Source organism: Festucalex cinctus, chromosome 13, assembly GCF_051991245.1.
Source record: "Festucalex cinctus isolate MCC-2025b chromosome 13, RoL_Fcin_1.0, whole genome shotgun sequence".
NCBI classification, from domain to species: Eukaryota; Metazoa; Chordata; class Actinopteri; order Syngnathiformes; family Syngnathidae; genus Festucalex; species Festucalex cinctus.
Window position 1 is genome coordinate 1,955,950 of NC_135423.1, and position 24,585 is coordinate 1,980,534.

A 24,585-nucleotide genomic window follows, 5' to 3' on the forward strand; every position below is an offset into this window, starting at 1 on the left:
CGTGTTTTGTTCATTTTTAACGTTTTAGCAGTCGAGCACCAAAGCAAATAAATACAATTCTCTCCATGGTTGTGCAGACTTGCGAGGCTACGCGTTACATTTGAAACCCGTTACGTATCCCCGCTTGTTACAGGTTTCTAAATGCAACGTTTATACGGCGAAGCAGCAAAATGACGACATTGTGGGGTCGAAAGGTACAATAATGATAATGTGGTGGACTTGCTCTGGGCCGGTCAGAACAACACAAATACATGATCTTACCTTAGCATATGCTTACCATGGTATAGAACAGAACAACAATAACCTCCAAGCTGTTTGAAGCGTCTCGTGAGCTGTTTACTTCCGGTAGCGTGACGTCATTGCTGAGGTGAAACGCCCACTCAAACTAGCAAACGGTTACTTTACTGTAGCGTAGATAATAAATTGCAGCATTGAAAATAAAATATAAAACAATTTAAAACTTATAAATCAACGAATCTAAATCGAACATGCACGCGTGCCTTTTTGAAACGCCTGCATTTTCTGGAAAGGGCATTTAACCCTTAATGAGGTCATTGAATGTTTACATTATGACAACTGCTGTGCATTGTCATAATTGATGCTTAACTCATTAAAAGTATACTTGTCATTTGTCAATTATATTTTTTCCCAACGGGGCTAGATGGGGGAGAATCTGATTATGCTCCACTGTAAATGTCAAACTTGGAAAAAACTTTAATGATGCCCAACCACTAGTAGATGACATAATTTCCCCATTTTATACAAAAATAAACACACATTGCAAGATACTTTCATAACCTGTTGTGTACTATGTCATCCACACCACCATAGTGCCGCTCTAAAATTTCTGCTGCACAAGCAACCAATTCAGAACTTATATTTGTTAAGTATTAATTAAAGAGCAGAGTATGAAGATTTGTACTTACTTTTACTTTTAATTGGAGAGTTAAGGCAGTAATAGTTTAAAGTAGGATTTAAATGTTTTTGCCCCACTAGTCACTTTACTTGCAATAATTATAAAAATTCTAAAATGCAATGAGAATTAAATAGTGAATTAAAGAAGGCTTTATTGCAAATTAGTTTTAATCTGTATGCGCCTGACATGCCAGTCTGGAGTACTTTTGAATAAGACGTTTGAATTATTAGCAGAGTCAGGTATTAAAATGAGTGAAGATGGAGGAAATGGGCTGTGCTTACTAGTTTAACCTCACTAATCTTATTTGTTCAGTGTGGTTGACTCTTGAGCTGGCGTGGGAAAATGTTTCTGGAAGACCTTCGACGCCGCAAGGTCCCCCCGTTAATATACGCAAATTCATACATACCAAACAACCCGGTTTTCTAGCACGCCTTTGTTTAGACTGCAAATATGTTATTAAGAGTTTCGCTCAGCAAGGGACACTTGCATCCTGAGTCATGAATCGGCAGATGACATCTTGTGAGACATTGCCTTTATTAAAGGTAAGTAAAATGCACACTTTGACTTCACTCCAAGTTTGATTTGTGTTTTAATTTTGCTGTCATTTAACATTTATTCAAACCTCGAAATCAATCATGTGTCTTGTCTTTATAGGCTTCATTTCCCTCTGACAGTATCCACAGAACAATTAAGTCAAGACTGTGGACTTCCATTGTTAAGATGATCACTCACATGTCACTGTGCAAAATTTGTAAGTATTAATCTGGGTATTGTGATTTTTATTCTCCACACAAAATTTAATGTTTAATATCAACTTTTCCCCATTCATTTCCAATGAGACAGGCCTTTTCTTTTTCTTCTCTTTTTCTTTTCTTTTTCTTTTCATTTCTTTTTCTTTTCTTTTCAAACTTTTTCCAAGTATCACTTTGCACGCCCGCTTACCAGGTGTCTGATACTGCTCAGTGGTACAGCTGGTTAAGTGTGTTGTCCAATAACCAGCAGGTCAAAATTTCACAATTTATCTCTCAATTTACTTTCTAAGCATTCCACATTCATTCCAATCTTAGCATTCGGCTTTCAGCATTCCCACGCAATTTCTCCAGAAATTGCACTTAGTCTACTTATTTAACATAATTTAATATAATATAATGTAATTCAAAGAAAATATACATTAATATAATATAACAACATAACAAGTAAAATAAAATATAAATTAATATAATAAAATGTAATTTAATATAATATAATTTGTGCAATTTGACAACTGAAATTGACATGTTCTTTGCCTCCGTCAGTTCCTTTCGTTCTGTTGGGGGTTGTGGTGTTTGTAGTGAGCGACATCACTGGAGACCCCCTGTATGAATGCCTTCAAGACACAGACTATAGTGAGCTCTTAGATATCGTGGATAAAGGACTCCCTGCCACCAAGGCACCTCAACACGTAGCAATTATCGGCGGGGGCATCGCTGGACTCACCGCAGCCAAATTTTTGGAAGACGCCGGCCATAAGGTAAAGTGACTCAGTCAGCTCTCGTTTGTGCAGAAGCTCTTGTGCTATAATATATTTAATAATGACAATTTGACCTGATGCACAACAAAGGTGACCATATTAGAAGCCAGTCACCGTATTGGAGGACGTGTTGAGACCTTCAGGAACACAAGGGAAGGCTGGTATGCAGAGGTGGGCGCCATGCGGATCCCCAGCTTTCACAAGTAAGTGCAGTTTTTGACCATTTGATTTCATTCTGGATTGAAATATTTTCGAGATTTGTTGATACAGTTTGAATTAAAACTGAAAAAATATATATATTTCAATGATGTGCAGTAGGGGTGGGACAATACGGGTAAACCACGATTCGATACTGTGACGATATTTGACTCACGATATTGATAATATCAAGTACAGTTCTGTCAAGCCAAGTCCAGTTGTGTCAAGCCAAGCCAAGTCCAGTTGTGTCAAGCCAAGCCAAGTCCAGTTACGTCAAGCCAAGTCCAGTTGCGTCAAGCCAAGCCAAGTCCAGTTGTGTCAAGCCAAGCCAAGTCCAGTTGCGCCAAGCCAAGTCCAGTTGTGTCAAGACAAGCCAAGTCCAGTTGTGTCAAGCCAAGTCCAGTTGTGTCAAGCCAAGCCAAGTCCAGTTGTGTCAAGCCAGGCCAAGTCCAGTTGTGTCAAGCCAAGCCAAGTCCAGTTGTGTCAAGCCAAGCCAAGTCCAGTTGTGTCAAGCCAGGCCAAGTCCAGTTGTGTCAAGCCAAGCCAAGTCCAGTTGTGTCAAGCCAAGCCCCATTGTGTCAAGCCAGGCCAAGTCCAGTTGTGTCAAGCCAAGCCAAGTCCAGTTGTGTCAAGCCAAGCCAAGTCCAGTTGTCTCAAGCTAAGCCAAGTCCAGTTGTGTCAAGCCAGGCCAAGTCCAGTTGTGTCAAGCCAAGCCAAGTCCAGTTGTGTCAAGCCAAGCCAAGTCCAGTTGTCTCAAGCCAAGTCAAGTCCAGTTGTGTCAAGCCAATGTGCAGCAACAGCACAGTGGGCAGCACGCCTGCCTCGCAGTCGAGAGATTGAAATCAAGTATTATTGTTTGCCTGTATCCAATCCATGCATTTTTTTTAAAATAATAACTGGTACATGTTCACATTCCATCATATTTATTTGGATTAACACTTTAGATTTTCCGCAGGATTCTACTCTCCTTCGCCTCCAAATTACAAATTCCCTTGAACCGTTTTATCCAAGACGACATGAACACCTACTTTTTGCTAAACGGAAAACTTCATAAAAACTTTGCCGTGGAGAACAACCATGATGTGCTTAACTACACGCTGAATGACGACGAGAGGGGGAAGTCCGCCGCGCAGCTCTTCAGCGAGACTCTGGGGAAGGTTTGTGGACGTGTTCCGCTTTCGCATTTGTACTCTTCTTATTCAGTTCTCACATTGAGATTCGAAAGAGTTATGGAGTAAATATTTCAAACTTTTCACAGGTGAGAGATGATCTTCAGACAAGTGGCTGCAATGCCATGTTGGAAAAGTATGATTCTTACACAGTCAAAGTAAGGAACATGCACAGTGCTGCTTATTTATTTAGTTGTGTAAAAAAAAATAAAAAATTATGATTATTATTATTGTTTGTTTGTCGATAGGAATACTTGGTGAAGGAAGGCAATCTGAGTCGTGGTGCGTTGCGGATGATTGGAGACATCCTGAATGAAAACAGCCTTTTTTACACATCCATGCGAGAGATGTTGTACATTCAGACCGACATCAATGACAACACCGAGTAAGAAAATATTTAAATATATATACGTCATATTTTGGCTGCAAATGTTTTATATTTTACACCAGGGATGTTCAGACATTTTTGTTTGAGGTCCGCATACAGGGATATGAAATGATGCAAGGGGCCACGTTAGAAATGTTCAACTTTAATTTGTTAATAAAGCATATAAAATGTAATCAAGTCAGCAATTATATATATTGTATTTTCTAATTAATTTAATAAATGCATAACTGCTTTCTATTTGCTCTATTTTTATTTTATTTTTTATTTTAAATGTATTAAGTTTCCCAAAGACGTATTTATACGTTTTTTTTGTTTTTTGTTTTGTTTTGTTTTTTTGTTTTTATGCTAAAGCATATAGAAGGCTTTGATGTTGCCCCTCAGAAAACAGGTGGGAAAAATGGAGTAATTACAAAAAATGGCCAGCAGGTGGCAGCAGAGCATAAGAAATCAACCAGGGCCATGATGAAAACAAGCTGTTTCACCACAATTCTAAGATTTGTGAATAATGATGAAACTTAGCTTTCTTCTAATGCTAATTGCTGCAAAACTGAAACAGATAGAACTGTACTTTTTTTTCTTTTTTTTACCTGATGAAAGAAGAGACTCTAATCTTTGTTTTGGTAGGTTCCGTGTGTTTATAGCAATATTGTCAAAATACCATTGAATAGTAGGAGTGCATAGAACATGTTACTGTAAAGTTTTTTTGTTTGTTTGTTTGTTTGTTTTTTACTTCCCCTTTAATCGCACAAAAACCTGCTGCCATTTGAACAGGGGTGTGTAGACTTTTTATATCCATTGTTGCTAAAGTGCTGCAAAATAGAATAAATGATAGTATTCAAACTGACATTACAAATATGTATGTATATATATATATATATATATATATATATATATATATATATATATATATATATATATATATATATATATATATATATATATATATATATATATATATGATTTTTTTTTAACTCTGTATGTGTCTCCAGGTACTTTGAAGTGACTGATGGCTTCGACCATTTAACAGCAGCTTTCCACGGGATGCTAAACGCCACAACCCTCCTCAACTCCAAAGTCAAACTCATCAACCAATCAGGAGGCAGAAAAGTGACAGTGACATACCAGGACCTGCGCACTCCGGATTCCCCGACCAACCTGACGGTAGACCAGGTCCTGGTGACAGCCACAGCCAAGGCTACCCTCTTCATTGACTTCCAGCCAGCGCTTTCTCGGGACAAGATGGAAGCCCTGCGCTCAGTTCACTACGCCAGCTCCACCAAAGTGATCCTCAGCTTCAGGGAGCGCTTTTGGGAGAAAGAGGGCATCAGGGGAGGGAAGAGCATCACGGACCGACCGTCTCGTTTCATTTATTACCCCAGCCACGGCTTCCCAGGAACGGACGCAGGGGCCCTGCTCGCATCGTACACTTGCTCTGACGACGCCACCCTCTTTCAAGGAGTGAGCGAAGACCAGCTGATGTCTCTGGTCCTGGACGACTTGGTTAAGATCCATGGAGAGGATATCAGGTCTCTATTTACCGGCGGACTGGTGAAAAAGTGGGGCTTGGACCCCTACAGCTTGGGAGCTTTTGCCCTGTTCACACCCTACCAGGGTCTTTATGCCAAAGAACTATTCCAGAGTGAGGGACGAGTACACTTTGCGGGGGAACACACCGCCTTACCTCATGGCTGGATCGAAACATCCATGAAATCTGCTCTCAGAGCGGCCAAAAATATTAACAGACTCAGAATTTAACCCTCACGGCGGGTAAAAAACAAAACAAAACAACAACAAAAAACAGTTAAAATTCAGATGCATTTTACACTTAAGTCAAACGTGTTTTCATAGGTACACAAAGTTGTAATATTTACATTTTCATTTCTATTTAAATAAATCAGTTTATCACTTTTGATGTGAAATTGTGACAATGACTGTGACGAAGGAGGGGGCCCGTTTAGACTTTGCCGTGTGATTGACAGTTACTGTAGCCAATCAGAAGTTGTCTGAGTTTGGTTGAGAGCGCAGTTGGGTCAGTGTGTGCTATTACATCCGTGCGCCGTTTATCATTGTTTACATATGCTAATGCTAATCGCTAGTGTGCTGATGGCCCAGTCATACTAAGTTGATTTATATTTTACATGCTACTCTCGACTGAGGCGTTTTTGTTTATTTGTACCTTACAAAGTGTTGTGTCTGATATGTCTTTATTTTATTTGTGTTACAGAACCACACACATACAATAACTTGTACAAAGTAGCCACACACCCATAGTTGGACTAATAAAAAGAGAACTGAATCATCTCCTCGCATTCTTACCGATGCCCCCTGGCGACCGCAATCTCAAAGAACCAGCACATTCGATCTCCCCAAAAAAATTACTGTTTGCCCCAACTTTCGTTTTCAGAAATCTGTGAATTTAATCACCTGGAATGTTTCAGCCGATACAGCCGTCTACAGGGCGACGCGCAGTGATACGAACGAACAGAAAAGTAGTGCCCGGCGGCAATGGCGTCTGACTTTTTTTTCAGAAAGGAGTTTAGTGATGCAAATGTATCACTCTTTTGAACACAAATTGTTTTTAGAAGAAAAACGCGTTATTTCCGTGACTCAAGCCAACTTGCCGGACTATTTTCCTCTCGTCCAACACCGGACCGGAACTCGCGTCACAGAACGCTGTCAGGGGTAAGTCAGTGCTGATCGCACACACTGGAGGTGAGGATGAAATAGAGATTGATGTCAAAAAATCCAAACTGTCCCCTTACCCATTATATAGTCATTATATCCTATATATGATGATTGAAGCAAATATTTTGGTGGAACAATTACACTGTACCTGAAAGATTTCAAGTAAAGTTAGTATTTAACAAATTCATTTGTATTTTTTGTTGTTGCAAATTATGGTTTTGTGTTGAGGCTACGTTATGTTTAGAATTAAATTTTCATGAGATACAGTAAGTTAATTGACCTCATTAGTCACTTTAATTAAGTCCACTAGCACTCTAATAACATCAATTGCTTGAGCTGTATAAAAGTTTCTATAATAATGAAAAACCATTGCCCATTACATTAGGTAGTATATTACAAAAATAAAAACTGCACTTTAGCATTAGTGCACGACCTAAATTGAATTACTTGATTACTATGTGTTGGTAATCATGTTATCATAGATTGACATCATCATAACTGTGACAATGGAATGTAGTTCTACACCACCTTGTTGCTTTCGATGCCTTTATAAGGATCTTTGGTACAAAAGCAACTGAGATATGATCAGTTCCAATAATTTACAAAACAACAACATATTTATTCGCATGCAGGTGCATTTGAATTGCTGTATGATAAACATACCACCAGCACTTAAATGAATCCTGACGAGATCCATTCTTTTCCAGCATCAGCCAATTTTACTCATGTTGAAATTAGACGGCCACACCATTCAAACATGAAATCCTCACAACCACGACTGATGTCCTATCACAGAAACATTGTCATTCTTCACATCCCAAATATGTTATAATAATACAAAACATTTTTATAAATGTGCTAACAGACGCCAAAAAAAAAAAAAAGGTCTAGGGAGTCCGTCATTCAATGTGTGCCTTTTTGCACCATCTGAGTGAAGCGGTTGGTGATGCTCAAGGTGGTGTCGATGAAGCGCTCCACGCAGCTCACAAGGCAAGTCTCCGTCCGGGAGTCCAATTTGGTACCTGGACTGTCCACACACTTGTCCCAGCACACATCTGTGAAGTTGTGCACCTAAAGTAAGCAGAAAAGATGGTGGCTGGAGATTAGTATCATGATGGAAATACGGACATTTCAATCAAAAATTAAATTGCAAGGATGTGATCATTAGTGCCCGGCCAATTAATCGGCCACCGATTATAATCGGCCACCGATTATAATCGGCCACCGATTATAATCGGCCGATTATTGGCCTTCAAACATCGGCCAAAACAATCGGCCAATTGGGCCAAATGGCCGATTATTACCGTTATCGAAGAAAACCGAAGTTTCGGACGCTGTGAAAATACCACGAATGCAGCATTTTGCTTGCGTAGCATCAGCAACTAGAAAGTGTGTATGTTATTTTGCTTATTCTGTTGTCCCTAAGCGTCCTTTAATGACGCCGCAGTTGGAGTTAAATGAAACTAAATAAACAATGTTAAGAATCACATCCACTTTATATTTAATACAAAACTTGCTTCATTTTTACAACATCGGTAGCCTAAATCGAACAGGAAGTTAGCAAATGCTAACAGGGAGTTAGCATCGACTTCGGGAGGGTTTTTCCTTCAAATAACGAATATCCACACACAAATCTTGTGGGAACACATACCCACAGATGAGATAACACTACGCAAAGGCACAAATTCTTCCCAATGTGTGGAAAAACGATTAGTATTTTAATAGAATTCAATTGCAGATTTCTTCTGTTCTCACTTTAAGTGTGTACGCCATTGATGCACGGCACCACACTGCCCCCAATAGGCCAAAAATGCACATGAGCAGTCAGTATTTGTTGTTGTTTTTTCCCCAGTTACTATTGTTTTAGTTTATTAAGGACTTTATCACAATATTCTAATTTTCTGAGACAGTCCTGTAGATGTTTACACATAATAGCCCGTATTGCACATTCGAACCTCCAAAATATTTCTCCTTACGTAGCAGTTGCAAAAATACAGTTTATAAACATAAACTACTACTGCCAAGGCTCTGTACATTAACGGTTAACTCCTAAAATAAACAGTAGAAATTATTTTTAGCTACTACCTTATCGTTTAAAATATATAAAAACTGACATCATCTATGGCTGAGGCACGTGGGCTTACTATTACTGTCATTTGATTTCCTTTGTCTCTGCTTATATTCTAACCACCATCTGAATCCAGGTCTATGTGGTCAAGTAAAGGTTACATAAGGTCCACGTTGAGCTACAAACCTGGGCATGGAACTGAGCCTTCTGCTGCTCGATGGCGATCAATCGCTGAAGCTCTGTCGCTTCCGCTTTCTCCGAGGCACTGAGATTGTCCAAATCGTCCATTGCGTTTCTTAAACTGATGTCAAATAGACACTACTGCTTTTGTTTTTTGTTTTTTTAATTAACGGTTTTGAGTAACCAACGACGTCGACTCGGTAAGTAGTGACCTTCCAGAGAACTGAGTGCGCGTGCGCGTGCGTGCGAATGCTCAGTGCTGCTACGCGAGTTCACGTGAGCAACTGCCGACGTACAAATTATGGGATGTTTCGCTGTAAGCCTTGACAGCGGCCGGACGTTAGTAATCCTAAATTTTTATTATTATTATTATTATTATTACTATTCTTCTTATTATTATTATTATTATATGAAACTCTGCTTTTGTTAGTGATTCACATTTGGAAATCAGGTAACTCCTGATGACGTAGGGTGACGCTTTCAAAGAGCGTTAAAAGTTTCAAGAGGATGCCATGCCGTAAAGCAACGCGACATCTAATTGTATATAACACATATTTTGAGAAGCACCTTCAACAAATAAACAGCACGTGATTTTTTTCGAAGTAACGTATTTAAACGTATTTATGATCATGCTTATGAGTTGCTTTCAAAATTTGTTCTGGACAGCGTTACATAAAAAGCACAACATTCGCAGAGTATTTGTTCATCTTAAATATAAGATCTTTGTATCAGGAAGTTTCAGCAACAACTTCCGGGTTAATTGTGACGACCTTGGTTGGTGATCATCATGGCGGCTATCGTACGGTTGAGTTCTGTTTGTCGCAGAGGAATTCAGCGTAAGAATGGTCGTTTATTTCGCAACGATTGCGTTTATTTTTAAGTTGTTTGCAAATTAGGGGGATTTTTTTGGCAGCCGAACTGTTATGGTTTCTGGCGGTTCGAATGTCGTTTTACTGTCTGTGTGCAAGACACATTACGTAGGAAACAGTGGCGCTGTTCTCAAGTTCATGACTTTTGTTAAGCTTGTTTGATATAGTTTGCATTACTCAAATGCAGTTCACCTTACTGAATAGAAAATACATGGAAAGATCAATAATCAGTGATTCGCGTATAGGGGGAGATTCAATACTAAATCTGTCAGTTGCACATTAGTAAATCGTTAATGGGCCTTATAATATGTCAACATTCACTTATTTCGGCTCAGATTACATAATCAAATTAACTAAACGTTTCTGAGTCTATTATATTGAGTGTTCAACAGCCAGCAATAATCCCGTTGTTATTTTTTTATTATTTTTTCCCTCCTCAGCCCTGTTCTACCAAAGCACCTTGCTGGCAAGGCCGTTGGTTGTACCACACAAACACCAGGAGCAAACTTACCTGCTCACTTCAAGGATTCATGCGTCCCAAACCCTAAATGGTGAGTGTGCAAGTGCTGTATGTAAAGTTGACCCTTGATTTAACAGACTAATTGAGGGAAGGGGTTGTCCATTAAATCTGGTTGGCTGTTAAATTGAAGTATGTTTTTTTTTTTTTTTAATGGTCAAAAAAGACCCAATATAGTGGAAAGTTATTAACCCCTAAATAGGCACAGGATGCACTATGTACTCATTATGATTATATATATTTGAGATTAATGTTCTTCCTTTTTTTCACCTCCATTTTGAGTGGATGCCATAGGGAAGGGCTTGACCAAAAAACCCTCCCCGTTCAAAAATTAAAAAAATATATATATCACACTTATAAAAAGTTTTTAAAATGACGGATCTTGGTCTTAATTTTTACATCAGCAAAACCTGTCTTTAGAATTGGGTTACTGCACTTTTTACATCAACTGAACACGCATGGAAACAATTATTGGCCATAATAGAAAACACGATATTGCCCTTATCGTTATATCCCGACCAGCCACGTGTGTACTGTATTGAAATGTTTGTTTCTCTTTGCTATATTTGAAAGCGAGCTCCGGCTCCAAAGCCGCCTCACTGCACTGGACAGCTGAGCGAGTGTTGAGCATCCTGCTGCTGGCCATGGGGCCTGTTGCCTATTTTCACCCGGGCCCTGCTATAGATTACTCTCTGGCCGCTGCGCTCACCCTACATGGACACTGGTAAGATGAACAATCAAAGGTCAATGGGTTGCAGATGTACAAACTCCAACACAAACACATTGATACATTTGGTACTCAATACAGCACATGAAACAATTAAACGGCCTCCCTTCAAATATAGTAAGTCAAATGAATGTGATTTATTTTGTGTCAAACTTGTTCCGGACTAGTTGCATGTGATGAGCAAGTTCTGTTAGTTGATGATCTGAGTAGGGCGTACAACTACCCACCTATAAACCACTGCCAATGCCTCCAGCAACAAAAAAAAAAAAAAAAATGCATTTGAGAGGATGCCTCGAACATCAAATGATGAAACAACAGCTTTCGGTTCAAACTCGTAGATAGAATGTAACCGTTTTATTTCCTGCCCTCTGCAATTGGCAACCACAAATATACGCACAAACTAACCACAGGAAATTGAGTAAAAGTCTATGCATAGAGAAGCATCTGAGTTGTAAGTGTGCCAGCTTTATATCCTGCCTTGATGCTTTTTGCCCACAAGTGTTCCATCTCATATGCACTAGTAGTTTTTCCCACCTTTTATTCTCACACTTGTCTACTTAACTCATTTGCTCCCAATAACGTGTAAAAAAAAATTTATGTTGTAAGTGTCCCAAAGACGTATTTATACGTTTTCTTGTTTGTTTTAATGCTAGAGCATATAGAAGGCTTTGATGCAGCCTATAAATATATAAAAGAAAGAAGAAAAAAAAGCTACTGTACGAGTGTCCGAAGACTTTGCCAATGTTCGACGGTTTCTCTCCTTTCTGTGATCTTTTAACAATGTCGTTTCCGTGGTAATTGCTTTTCTTTTGGCTGGACCAACATTGATAGAAGACGTAGGTTTCCTCTTTTTTGGAGCCATGATGTGGAAAAAGAGGGCGAAAAAGCCAAAGATACTCCCACAAGTGCACAAGCGCTAGCGCTAGCTAAATAGCGGACGAGGGTAAAACGCTGCAGGCTATATGGCGGACCAGGAGCCAAAATGGCAGACCCGGCATAACCGTTGTAAAGTCGAAACGCCTTAAGTCGAGTGCGCCTTAACTCGAGGACTCCCTATATATGAAATAATCAACTAGTGGTTTTATGAGTTGATATCGGACTAGAAAACTTAAAACTCTTAAAACCACCCCAACTGAATACATGCTTTGCTCAGGTCACCTCAGCAAAAGGGGGGGGGGGAGAAACACCAGACAGCCCACAGCAGAAATCGGACAAGTCCTGGTTAGTTCCGGCTGGTTGCGGAGCCGTAAAGGTGTGGCTTGAGCTTAGCGTCTGTCTGTCTGTCTGTCTGAGCAATGTGCCGGTCCATCAGTTGCAGCAACCACTAGACAGCCTAGCAGGCGCAGGCCACAAATCCCAGTCATGAGTGGTGATAAATCCTCCCAAGCTTAAGGCCAAGGTGGATATCTTAGGAGGCCGGCTGGCGTCCTCTTTGAGCACAACTAGTTGAGACAAATATCCTGATGTCAACTTGGTGGCGGCAGCGGTGCAATGAGGCGGAACATGAAGGCCGGAACGTTCCTTTGCATGCAGTCGGTGCCTGATAGGATTAGAAAACTTCAAGCTCCAAAGAATGTCGGCAGTGAACGAACCCGAATGAAGCCGGTCGACTTGTTAATGGCGGAGGTGTCAAATTGATTGACCAACGAGAGTTGAGCCACTATTACAATTTGGTTATTTTCATTGTTTAAGCCTGATATTGTGACACGTACTGTAGCATAACATCAAAAGTAATACGATGGGAGATTTGGGGCCAGATTTAAGGGACACTATTAAACTTGACTCTCTTAAACGCAACTACTGTGTCAATCTATGTGGTACAACGAACGAACATCTTTCTTCGCATACGTTCTAGGGCTACACAATTTATTGAAAAAATATCGATATCGCGATATTGGCCTATGAAATATGCATATCGCAAAGACATGCAATAAGTGTGATATGGAATTTTATGCTTTTATCAGACTGTCAGGTTTACCTGTTTGACATTTATTCAACGTGACAAAAAAAAAGGAGTGAAGACACTCAGTGCAAAGCTCATGAGGAGAGGAGCTGATTGATACAATTCACTACTGCACTCTGGGGGGGGGGGGGGGGGGGGGGGGGGGGGAATCTCCCCCTCACCCTCTCTTTTTATTTGGTTTCCACGCCCCGAGTTCCATGGGTGTTCCAACCCTAATAATGCAAATGCAAAACAAAGTTGGAACACAATCTACTTAACGAAAATGTGCACTGCCATCCAATAGTTGAACATTATCGAGAGGTAATTACAATTAATTAAGAATACATTGATTATGATTATTTTGCCCCATGAAAAAAAAACATTTTTTTTCATTAGATAAGAAAAATGCCATTTCTTTAGGTACATGATAATATCTAATCACTATATTCAGCAACTATATCGCATATCGTATGATTTTCCGATATCGTGCAGCCCTAATACGTTTTCATGCAAAAATGGATCAAATGCACAGTCGTGTAATGACTGTACCGAGTGGAGATGTTATTGGTGTCAGGCGATTATTCAATTTTTTAAATCGCATGACTTAGTTAACTCATGATTAATCGCAAATTTTGCATCTGTTCTAAAAGTACAATAAAATATTTTTTTTCCGAAGTTTTCATACTCTTGTTAACATACAAGTGGAAACAAATGTTTAATAGAAATATGGCTGCACCTTTTTTGATATAGTAAAATTAAAAAGAAGATGCACTGTATGAGTGTGATATTGATTTATGTTGAGGTCATTTCTCTGCCACTAGATGGCATAATTGCATTTGTAAGATTTCGGTGACTGCTCAGTACATTTTTCTTTTCATATTCAGAGCCATCTAATCTTTAACATGAAGTAACTTGTGAAATTCTGCACATTTTAAAAATTGTAAAATACAACTAGACTCCAGTCTCCACAAATGTATGCATTATTATTACATTTAATAGTGCAAAATTTTGATGTGGGCGTGTCTGCTGCAAATTCTTCCAGTGAAGACTTTCCAAGCACTGGGCACTAAAAAAAACAAAAAAAAACAAAAAACGAGTGGCATTAAAGGAACTTTAAATAAACTCAAAATTAATGTCCTATTTTTGACATCCCTAGTTAAATTATATTTTGTTCAAAACATCCTCCTCAAGGTCACTACTAATTGCGCAATCCCATGTAATAGTCAAACATGAATGAAATATACTCACTGACTTCCACTTGTTGACTTTTTTATTTTTTTTTTGTCTTGTAGGGGTCTCGGGCAGGTGTTGACAGATTACGTCCATGGCGACACCAAGATCAAGATAGCCAATGCGGGTCTCTTCCTCCTGTCCACGGTCACGTTCGCCGGCCTTTGCTACTTCAACTACAACGACGTGGGCATCTGCAACGCCATCGCCCTGCTTTGGAGCAAATGAACACCAACGTGGACTAGCAAGCTGACCCAAACACGTTTCATGTAAATTCTTGCAAATGCACAGCTTTGACGATATTTCCAGTGGGTGTAATTATAATGTACATCATGTTAAATCGGTTCACCTCAATGACGTATTGCCAATTTTCTTACCTGCAAAGGCGGGAATAAGCTTGTCAAAGCTCAGTGTGGACTGGAACTTGTAATTTGTGTCCGGTAATGAAGTTGGTCGATGTCTTTTCTAGTCTGTACTTCATATCTTAGCGTACTTCATGAGGCTCCATATTTTTCCATAAAATGTCACGCAGACCAGAATAGTCTTATATGACATTTATTTTTATTTTTTTCCACCATCTTAGGATTCTCTGTTGATTTTCAGCTTTGTTTTGTTTCAATGACTCCATGTGCGTACCTTTTTGATCTTCAATCCTTCTGATTTAAGATGCGCTATGTTGTATTTTTATTGATGCATTTGAGAAGCTTCATGTTTGTCAAAATGATTTATTGCAACAAAACAGCATGTACTTGTATTCGTATCTGTCTTTTACTGTACATCTCTCAGCTATACTGTAAAGACCACTTCAAAAATACAAATGTAAGCATTTTACTTATATCATTTGAGCAAGGCACTACGGTCTCTTTTATGGCCTTGGGCTGAACCCACAGCAAGCCTTCAAAGCTTTTTGTCATTGATGCAGTTTGCTGGGTTGTTGAACACAATCTTGGTGCAGTCATACATAACATTAACAAAGTCAAGGTATAGCTTTTAAATAATTTACCTGGGTTTCGCCTGACTCTCAAAACATGGGTGTAACTTTTTGGGGAACGGCTTTGGGGGAAGTACATAAATATTTGCTTATTCCATTTCATACTTGCAAATCTGAACCAACAAGAGAAACATGAATACTTTCCTGTAGTAGCCTACCAATATGTCAATATGTTTGTCTTTGTATTTGTGATTATAAACACACAGCACCCATCCACACACACGAGGAATTGTGGGTCAGCTGATTCCTGGTTTAACATGTATATTTTTTTGTTAACCCAGTACATACATAAGCAATTGCTCTGTTTGAGCAATTTTACCAATTTCAAAAAAACGAAATATATATTTAAGCAGATGCTGGTTACCAGAGGAATGGAGAAAAACATTGTGTAGCTTCTGAAAGTTGACATTCTAACGTTACGAAACACGAAGACTTAAGAAAGCGTTATCTGACAGCATTCGTCCACTTCGTCAAATGCATGATGTAAGACCAAGGTGAGCTGAGAAGGGTTATTTTCCTCAGGCTCAAACCCCAAAAATTCACGTGGGTGAAGGGAGGACTCCAACAAGCATTTTTTTGTTCCCTCAGGTAGCGGAATCATGTAGAACACAGCTTCATGTTTAGACGTTTCAATTTTGTTGGGGATATCCTGTGGTTAATACACATAAAACATATAATGGGTTATAATTGAACCCACGGAAAACTGTATAAAGTAGACTGGCTCTAATTATGGGTAAAAGAGTAACTTGTAGAGAGAAAGCATTAATACTCACCATTGCCTTTGGGTAAATTTCTCGCCTGTCATTACAGCAAACCACCATTTTAGTCCCATTTTTATGAGCATACAGCATGACAGCATTGCCCTTCCTGACCTTATGGCCAGATTCATTGTAAAACACAAAGTTGAATTTGCAATCTAGAGAGGAAAAAAAAAACAGAAGAAAAATAATTATGAGTATATTTGCTTTTTTGACAATACAGTCTCTCCTGATATAGACCCTTACAGCTGACGTCACTACTTAGCTACCGCGGCGCCTCCCGGTGGGCAAACATCCCATAACAAATGAATGTAGAGAGCTTCACTTCCGGCGAGCGTTTTCGTTCAAAGGTAGGAAATATATATCAAGTGTCACAAAAAAAACCCGTCCCGAGTAGGACACTACATTACTGAGACTCATTGAAACCAGTCGTATGAAGCCGCTAGCTACAAAAAATAGCTGCGTCGTAGTTTCATGCTAGACACCGTGCTAGTCTTTTACTCCTCACTGTCTTTCGCGGGGTTTAGAATCGATGCCGCCAACCGAAATATTGTTCTCATCTCTCTTTAAGCCATTAGAGCATCTGTCGGCCGCGCACAAGTTCACCATAGCATTGGTAGCTGATTTATCAACTGTTTGACCTATTTTGTAGCTCACACAGATTGTTTTCCTATTCACTCGCATTTGACGCCCTGCCCCCCACCGCTAGGGGCGCACTTCAACGTGACTGGAAGGGTCTACTATACCACGGTGGTGGACATTCATTCATTTATTGGAGTTTAACATTTATACGGCGGGTTCGCTACTCAGCCTGCAGTGTATATACAGTATGCTTAATTACAAAAAGGCAATCATCGACTATTCTGAATAGCTAAAGAGGATTGGGTGCTTTTTGTTTTGCATATTTTTGTGGATGACTCACTGACACCAAACGCCCAATAAAAGCCAAATGACACTCTAGCGACTACAATGACTTGTTACAATTTACTGTGACTAATACGTATTGTGCAACCACTGCAATACAGCAATCTAATCCAAGTATTCATTCATGTTTAGAACCAGGAAAACAAAACAACTTAGCCAGGAACTGAAAACATCAACAAAAAAAGTTGTACCTCAACATAAAACCACAACTGTTGTTGAACTTAAAAAGCCTCAAATGTCACGCGAGAACTTTCATAGTAAACCTCATTCTACAATCACTCGTGTCAACAAAGGCCGTACACGCACAGTATTGTTCAGAGAAGAAAGTGTAGCCAGCAGCAAAATACATACGGTAAGGTCACGTCTTATAAATAAGGAGTGATGTATTTGTGATTATTTTATACTCAAGTGATTTTTAATGTAAAAAAAAAAAAAATGTAAGGGAAAAAAAAAGGAAACACCCTTTTCCAGAATGATTTCAGCCATCCAAGGAGGCTGACATTTTATGTAGCACCGCCACCTGGTGTCGACTGAAAGACTCCTTGAGACATTTTCAGCAGTAAAAAGTTAATATTTCATCAAGACATTTTTATTCAGTTTTAGTTAGCATAGCATGAATGTTTGAACATAAGATAAAGTGCAGTAAACAGTTTCTGAGTGGTTCTTTTGTCCCACCGGCTGTTTCATTCCTTCTTCTGATTGGATTCGATGAATTTTCATCACCGTGTTGACAGTAAATCATGTTTAAAATGACCTTTTACTGTTAAAGCTGCTCAATGGCCGAATGATGAAATTGCACACTCCCTTCGTCACATACGCGCTCAAACCATATCGGCCCCGTTTCGTCATTTGTACCGCTAATCTCCCGACTTTACAGCGAAGTAGACGGTTTACATAATGTAGGCTGTTTCAAATCTGGAGCAGATTATTTGAATTTCCACTGATTCATTTGGAATAACTATCATGTACTTTAGTAGTAGAACAAAGAAAAATGAATGAAATGAAAGTCACAGAATGAATGTTGGCCAGCTTTTCGGTTCCAATGTAAAAGTTATTTCAAACAAACAGAAAATCCAAAGATCAGAAAGCCACTGAGAAACAACAGAATTTGACTTTCTTACCAGGCAAGCATTGCTGCTGTTTCGTCAAGTTTTGGACTTCAAATTGGCTGTCATCCCTTAAACATAGATATTTGTTGTCCTTATTTCGAATGGAAGTACTCAGTAGAACGCAGTGGCGCGATCGGCTGAAAGAGTCGTCACTGATGGAACCATCTGGAATAGCAAACATGTACAGAAAATGATACTGTAAGTCACGCTTACATATACCGTCATTTCCGGACTATAAGCCGCAACTTTTGTCACACGCTTTCAACCCTGCGGTTTATACGATGATGCATTTTTTTTTCTTCTAACGGCCGCCAGGGGGCGCTCGAGCAGAAAAGGTAAGAGTGAGACGGGTGGAATATATGTGTCGAGGAAAACGCAAGTTTAATGTAACTTTATGCATGAATAAAATTTGCATGAACAGATCGTCATCATGGAAAATACAAGAAGTCAGTGACTTTTAGCCGAATGTTATTTTTAACTAGCCCTGTTAGTTACTACCCGTATTGCTGCTGTGTTACTGCCGGCACTGTTTGGAAAGAAAAGCGAAGGTGTATTATTAAACCTTTGAAAACTCTCTTTCCGTGTACCGTCTTTCTTTATAAATATGTTTCAATGTGGGCACATGCGGCTTATAGTCAGGCGCGTCTTATTTCAGTTTAGTTCAGTTGTACAAAATGCTTTTCCTTTAGAAATGTACTGGGTGCGGCTTATAATCAGGTGCGCTCTATAGCCCGTAAATTACGGTATATAAATATTTCAACAATGTTCATCTCTACATTTAGTGTACGATCATTCTTTACCTGTCTCATCCACGTCATATAGATCTGAAAGAAAGAAGAGGACAAAAAAAATCAGATTTTGAATTTAAACATGTAAAAGTACAAAAACTAAACTATTAATGGAGCAACAAATAATGAACCCGAATTTGTCATTGTTGTCGTAAGCAAGTTTTATGCTCAAATTTAGAATATTTTACAGGTTCTATGAAATTATTTGCTAACCAAACGCAATATATTGTATGTGCTATACTTCTGACTAAATAGTTGAAAAAACATTTGAATTGAGTGTTTATTATTAACTCATTCACTGCCATTGACGGAAAAAAACGTCAAATGATGCATTTTTGCTGGGCTGGCAGTGACTGTGTTAAAAGCAATACTGTAGTACTAATTAGCTGCAGCTGAAAAACAGTACAGTTAGCCCATTTCCAGTGAAGTCGAGTAAAACGTGAATAAAAACAGATTACTTGCAAATAATTTTCAGACCACATTCAAGAGAATATAATACAAGAACGAGATATTTACCATCATGTTGAAAGTTCAAACTGATAAACTTTTCTGTTTTTTTTTTTGTAAAAACATTCTCATTTTTAATTTGATGCCTGCAACATATTGCCAAAAAAAAAAAAAAAAAAAAGCTGGCACGGGGGCAGCAAATGACACTAGGGGAAGTTGAGGAATGCTTAAGATAATAATAATAATAATAATAATAATAAACACCTGTTTGGAACATTCCACAATATCATCAAAATTGTCTCGAGTAATCAAAAGAAATCTGCTTATCAGCCATAAAACCAACAACTGAATGCCCTTGACCTTCGATCCCTCAGGCAGCAACGCACTAAATACTGGCACCATTAAAAGCAAATTGCATAAAAGTACATTTCCGCATGGGTTGAGGAACACTTAAAAAAAACAATTGTCAGTTAGCAGAGTTTGTCGCTAGCCTACAAATGCACGTCAAAACTGTTAAACCAAACTATGCAAACATGAATGGAATTGGAGTCTGTAGTCTTGACTGTCCACCGTAATAATTATAAGCAAGATGTAAGTAAGGAATTGAATTGACCTTGGAAATGGAACCTGCCATCACATACATCAAGAAACTCAACAGGGGAGGTGCCACTGGTAGACATCGAATTGACCTGTTACAAAAAAACAAAAGTTTTTTATGAGCAAGCCATCCATTTTCGACACCGCTTGTATAGTTACATAACTTCCACGTATAAACGCAAAATATACCTTAACACATACAAGTGTATATAACACATATGAACATTAATACATACTTTAACACCCCCACATACTTTCTTCCCAATATACACAAATTGTACATCTACTTGCTTACATACTGTCCGTCCATCCCACCGACCACAATGTTAACCCTTGTTTGTACCCTCAAATGTAAACAAAAAAGGTACAGAAATGGTCCCTTTGGAACAGTATTTATGCGTTCCGTTATGAATCCTTCTGGCTACATCACCCAAAAAAAAATAATAATTGTACCTTGGAGAACAAAAATGGACCCGTACAGTAGCCTTTTTTTCTGATCGTATATGGCATAAACTAAAAAAAATAATGCACGTCCTGTTTTTTTGTCCACATTCTTCTCCTTTCGCTAGCTGTAGCAGAAACATGAAGAGAAAAAAAAAAAAAAAAAAAAAAAAAAAAAAAAGTATAAAGCACACATTTCCCCAGCAGAGCATGCATTTATTTCCGCCCACAGATAGTACACAAAGAATGCGGTCGCACCCGTCACCAATATTTTGTTTTGAGTTAGCACAGTACACATTTCCTTAGATGCCTGCGAATAGCGTGTCTGAACAACCACTTCCTTGACTGTCACATTAAAGAAATCTTGAGACAATTGGTGTCTCTTTATTCTTTGTTATTATTATTATTAATTTTCGATAAACCTGATGAGATAAACTGCATACGTCTCAAGACACCAATTGAGCATTGTAAAGGATTAATGCTGCCACTTTTCTTTGTGATTTTGTCTTTTTTTTTTTGGCGCACAAAAGAACAGAGAGAAATGTACTCCCTCCCACAGGACTGTCAAAAAAAAACAATAACAAATGTGCTCCCTCCTGCAGGACTGTCAAAAAAAAAAGAATAACAGATTTATGAGTTTGGGGATCATTTCTTTCTCATCTGGTGTCCATTAACTATTATCTCAGATGTGTCAGCTATCCTAGCCGGAACTTTGTTCTTCTACTTGCTGTCTCTAAATAAATAAATAAATAAATAGATAAAAATGAAGCATGCATTTTTTCTCCAGCCCAGTATACTTGTAACAATCCCAATACTTTTGTCCAGTGTGATGATGTTTTTCAGGGTGTCATCTTACAGTGAGTTACAAGAGAAATGGAATGTGTTCAGTACTCCCAAAAAAGAAAAAAAACGCTGACTTGACTTTATCCAGTGCCATGAAAATTCCCCATTTTAACATTTAAGATCATCAAAACAAATTTCTACATCACACAAAAGATAAGTCAAGTAAAAATAAACTGCAGTTTTGAAGTGGTGATTTGATGTATTAAGAAAAGCCACCTGGCTCTGTATGGAAAAAATGGATGACTTGCCTGGCCAAAACTAATAAATAGTTGACTGAAATTAAGCGTTTTCTGTCACTGCATGGCAATGAGTCGTTCACATCTCTGTGGAGATATTTTGGCCCACTCTTCCTTGAAGAGTTGTTTTAATTGAGCAATACTGGATCCCTATAAATGAGATAAAAAAAAAATATTTTTTGTGCCTAGTTTTATACTTGAGTGTCCACATATTGTTCATCTTGGCTGAATAAATACTGCATTCTGCATCTGTGCTGTGTATGCAGTAGCTATAGTTGTAAGTCATATTCTGACAGCTCCATTAAAGGTGCTACAATGCTAGTATGCTACGTAACATGACTGCATGTTTCTCCAAGACTTAATTGTGGAAGCTCTGATATTCATTTATTAAAACTCGAGACCAGATGCCATTGAAATTCTCACATCATCTCAAACATGCGTATTTAGATGAAACACCCACGGTTTGAAGACGATCGGATACGTTTTCATAAATGGTGCAAAATTACAAAATATACTCAAAATGGCGGATGTATTGTGAGGTTTAGCACATGGCTACAAAAGATGGTTTTTTTTGTAGGTCTTGGGCTGATAGATAGACCTCCCAAATGTCACAAATAGGTGAGCCATACATTGTACGTAGTTTGAAAACATTTTGTTGTTGTTTATATCAGTTAACACAAATTGCACTAAACACTTGCATTGCATTGGACTAATGCCATTTCTGTTTATTATTTGTAATCTGTGAAATTTGGTATATATATATATATATATATATATATATATATATATATATATATATATATATATATATATATATATATATATATATATATATATGTATATGTGCGTAGAAAAGGAGCTGACCAAATCGACTGGAGTCGCTGATTTTTCTGTGCCCACAAATTCCTATTTGGTGGCAGCCAATGATCATTTTGTGAACGTGTGGCCACAAAACAAGTGTCAGCGCATGCCGTGCTGTAAAGTAAGCAGATCAGGAACACACGTACGTTATAGCTCGGTAGTTGTAAGTTTCTTGTTCCATCTCCAACTTCGAACACCTGCAAGATGTGCTAATGCTCGTTTGCTAACCCAAGTCAGTATTTCTTTTCGAACGAAAACTACTTCACGGTTGTGTCAAGTGATTAAAACGCTTACCGACATCATCGACATGACTGGCGCAGCTTGTCCCGATGCCTCTTTGACCACCGAGTGATAAAGAAGGAGAGAAAAAAAAAGAGCTAGGTTAATTTTATAGGGAAACTGCAAAGGAGTCACTTGATGCGTCTTGTCTGATCAGCCACACCTCACAAGTGTCACACGAATACACTCAAAAGATGGGAAAGCTTCCCGCGGACAGATTTCACACGGAAGTGGAAGATGCAGCTCCGCTTTCATTCTTGTTCATTTAAAAAAATAAAAATACATTTAATTTTTTTTTTTTTTTTTAAAGATACATATATGTCTACAACGAACTAAAGCCACACAGAAACTTTCACTAGCTGGATTGAAGATTTGCATGAAACGCATTTGTACAGATTTATAAATCATTTTTAATACTGACTATGGTGCTGAGTGTTTACTGCCACAAGAGGGCGCACGCGTAGTGCAGATAAACTTACAGTAGCGCCTTCTATAACACATTTAACACAAATTAAAAACACCCACACACACACACAATTCAAAATTCGAACATTCACAAACCCCAAACCCTTCCTGCAAAACCAGACTTTTGCCTCAAAACTGATGTAGCAAGTGGCACCTTAAGGGGTCGCTGTTGCTCATCAATTAAATTGAGGTTAAATTAGAGCAGGAGTGCGTAATTTTTTATTTTATTTTTTTTACTCCAGTGCTTCTCAATTATTATTTTTTTGTTTTTGCCAGGTGTGATGTGTGTTTGCGTGTGTAAAAGCTCAATAGGTTTTGGTGAATGTTAAGATCTGCAAAAATAAGTGTCCTTTTTTTATTATTATTTTTAGCCAATGAGTTGCCCTGATTGCTATTTTTTTTTTGGTAAAAGTATAATACACATATCATTTGTTGTGTTCATTGCACAATGTTGGTTTTCATGTTTCATTTCCAATGTTTGCTTTTGTCCACCCGATGGCAGTGAAGCTCTGCAAATGCCATTCTGTATTTTTTTTTTCTTTTCTTCCTCTTATGCTCTCCCGCTGCTCTTCTTTATCCAATATCTGTTTGAGTAGACAATTTGAATGATGGCACAAAAACAAGTCTTTCACTGTTCATTTAATGGACTACTTCTGAGGTGAATTTAAGAAATTCGGACTTGACTGCAAACAGGAATGACATTATTGAAGAAATACACTCCTCAATGTCAATTAGCATGCTAATTGACAGCGATGAAGGAGCCCTGCAGATTTACAAACATATATTGGCTATAAACTTACATAGAACAGATGGACAACATTAAGAATAGCCACCTAACTAATAATAATACATTAAACATGTAGACTTACATGAATAACGTCAGCACCTTAATATAACATAAGATTAGCAGCACTGTGACGACAACATGTCCTGTCCGCAGCATAACAAAATGGAGAACCGCCGCCGCGAGGCAGTACAACAAACTTAATACACCAGTGACCCCTAGTGGCCGGAGGAAACCTCTACAATTATCAGGAAAATTAGCTATACCTCAGATGGAGAGAGAAAATGTTATTTACTTCCCACAGGTAACCCTTGGCTGAAGTGTGTTAAAATAAATAAATAAATAAATAAATAAATAAAATAAAGCCACACTTGCAGTCTTGTAAACATGTTGGAAACCACAAGCAGAGAACAATTATTTTTTGGTACATATTATTTAGCTTTGTGTTTTGTCCCCAAATTAAGGTCATGTCTTTACGTCCTGATCTTTATCCTTCACTTTGAAATGCTCAGCAACCTTTTTAGGTGAGTGTGTGTCCTGTCCTGTCTCATTGTCTGCTTGTGAAACGGCGTCTGTCAGAGGTGTTGCTGTTCTTGGCTGTCCTGCTAGCTCCAGCTGCGTGCGCGCTCTCCCCCACCCACCTCACAGGCTGATCCAAGTTAC

At 38.5% G+C, this 24,585-nt stretch overlaps 5 protein-coding genes across 16 annotated transcripts in view; 2 read left to right on the forward strand and 3 right to left on the reverse strand.

The window, feature by feature from the left end:
• The window catches only part of snx19b (sorting nexin 19b), a 35,557-nt gene extending 28,251 nt beyond the window's left edge, over nt 1-7,306 (reverse strand). Inside the window, exons 1-3 of one of the 6 annotated variants that reach the window (XM_077541893.1) lie at nt 6,606-7,306; nt 5,556-5,677; nt 5,304-5,485 (exon numbers count right to left, since the gene is read on the reverse strand). The gene's annotated coding sequence lies outside the window, so the exon portion shown is untranslated. Of the gene's footprint in view, nt 1-261; nt 1,694-5,303; nt 5,486-5,555; nt 5,678-6,497 lie in introns of those variants that run through there. The other 5 variants (XM_077541891.1, XM_077541890.1, XM_077541889.1 and 2 more) reach the window with 5 other exon arrangements.
• On the forward strand, nt 1,246-5,954 carry il4i1 (interleukin 4 induced 1). Its single transcript, XM_077541895.1, has 8 exons — nt 1,246-1,458; nt 1,571-1,667; nt 2,212-2,426; nt 2,517-2,629; nt 3,580-3,781; nt 3,883-3,951; nt 4,042-4,178; nt 5,171-5,954. Exons 1-8 carry the CDS (start codon nt 1,414-1,416, stop codon nt 5,934-5,936), a joined length of 1,644 nt encoding a protein of 547 aa, XP_077398021.1. The 5' UTR covers nt 1,246-1,413; the 3' UTR covers nt 5,937-5,954.
• A 155-nt stretch (nt 7,307-7,461) lies between the features above and the next one.
• On the reverse strand, nt 7,462-9,391 carry timm8b (translocase of inner mitochondrial membrane 8 homolog B (yeast)). The gene is made up of 2 exons (XM_077541907.1): nt 9,121-9,391; nt 7,462-7,937 (listed from the first exon to the last, which is right to left on the reverse strand). The coding sequence occupies exons 1-2, from the start codon at nt 9,220-9,222 to the stop codon at nt 7,770-7,772; spliced, it is 270 nt and encodes an 89-aa protein (XP_077398033.1). The 5' UTR covers nt 9,223-9,391; the 3' UTR covers nt 7,462-7,769.
• Nucleotides 9,392-9,853: 462 nt separating this feature from the next.
• sdhdb (succinate dehydrogenase complex, subunit D, integral membrane protein b) lies at nt 9,854-15,252 on the forward strand. Its single transcript, XM_077541906.1, has 4 exons — nt 9,854-9,950; nt 10,424-10,534; nt 11,074-11,224; nt 14,462-15,252. The coding sequence occupies exons 1-4, from the start codon at nt 9,902-9,904 to the stop codon at nt 14,625-14,627; spliced, it is 477 nt and encodes a 158-aa protein (XP_077398032.1). The 5' UTR covers nt 9,854-9,901; the 3' UTR covers nt 14,628-15,252.
• On the reverse strand, nt 15,109-24,089 carry LOC144033667 (uncharacterized). Of its 7 annotated transcripts, XM_077541903.1 has the most exons (8): nt 22,689-22,907; nt 22,398-22,508; nt 21,546-21,683; nt 20,030-20,105; nt 18,982-19,005; nt 18,194-18,346; nt 16,164-16,306; nt 15,109-16,039 (listed from the first exon to the last, which is right to left on the reverse strand). In XM_077541903.1, exons 4-8 carry the CDS (start codon nt 20,094-20,096, stop codon nt 15,824-15,826), a joined length of 603 nt encoding a protein of 200 aa, XP_077398029.1. In that variant the 5' UTR covers nt 20,097-20,105; nt 21,546-21,683; nt 22,398-22,508; nt 22,689-22,907; the 3' UTR covers nt 15,109-15,823. The 7 variants fall into 7 exon arrangements, with proteins under 7 accessions (XP_077398029.1, XP_077398026.1, XP_077398028.1 ...); XM_077541900.1 differs by lacking the exons at nt 21,546-21,683; nt 22,398-22,508 and adding an exon at nt 24,008-24,089 and having other exon boundaries at nt 22,689-22,729; XM_077541902.1 differs by lacking the exon at nt 21,546-21,683.
• Between the last annotated feature and the right edge of the window lie 496 nt (nt 24,090-24,585).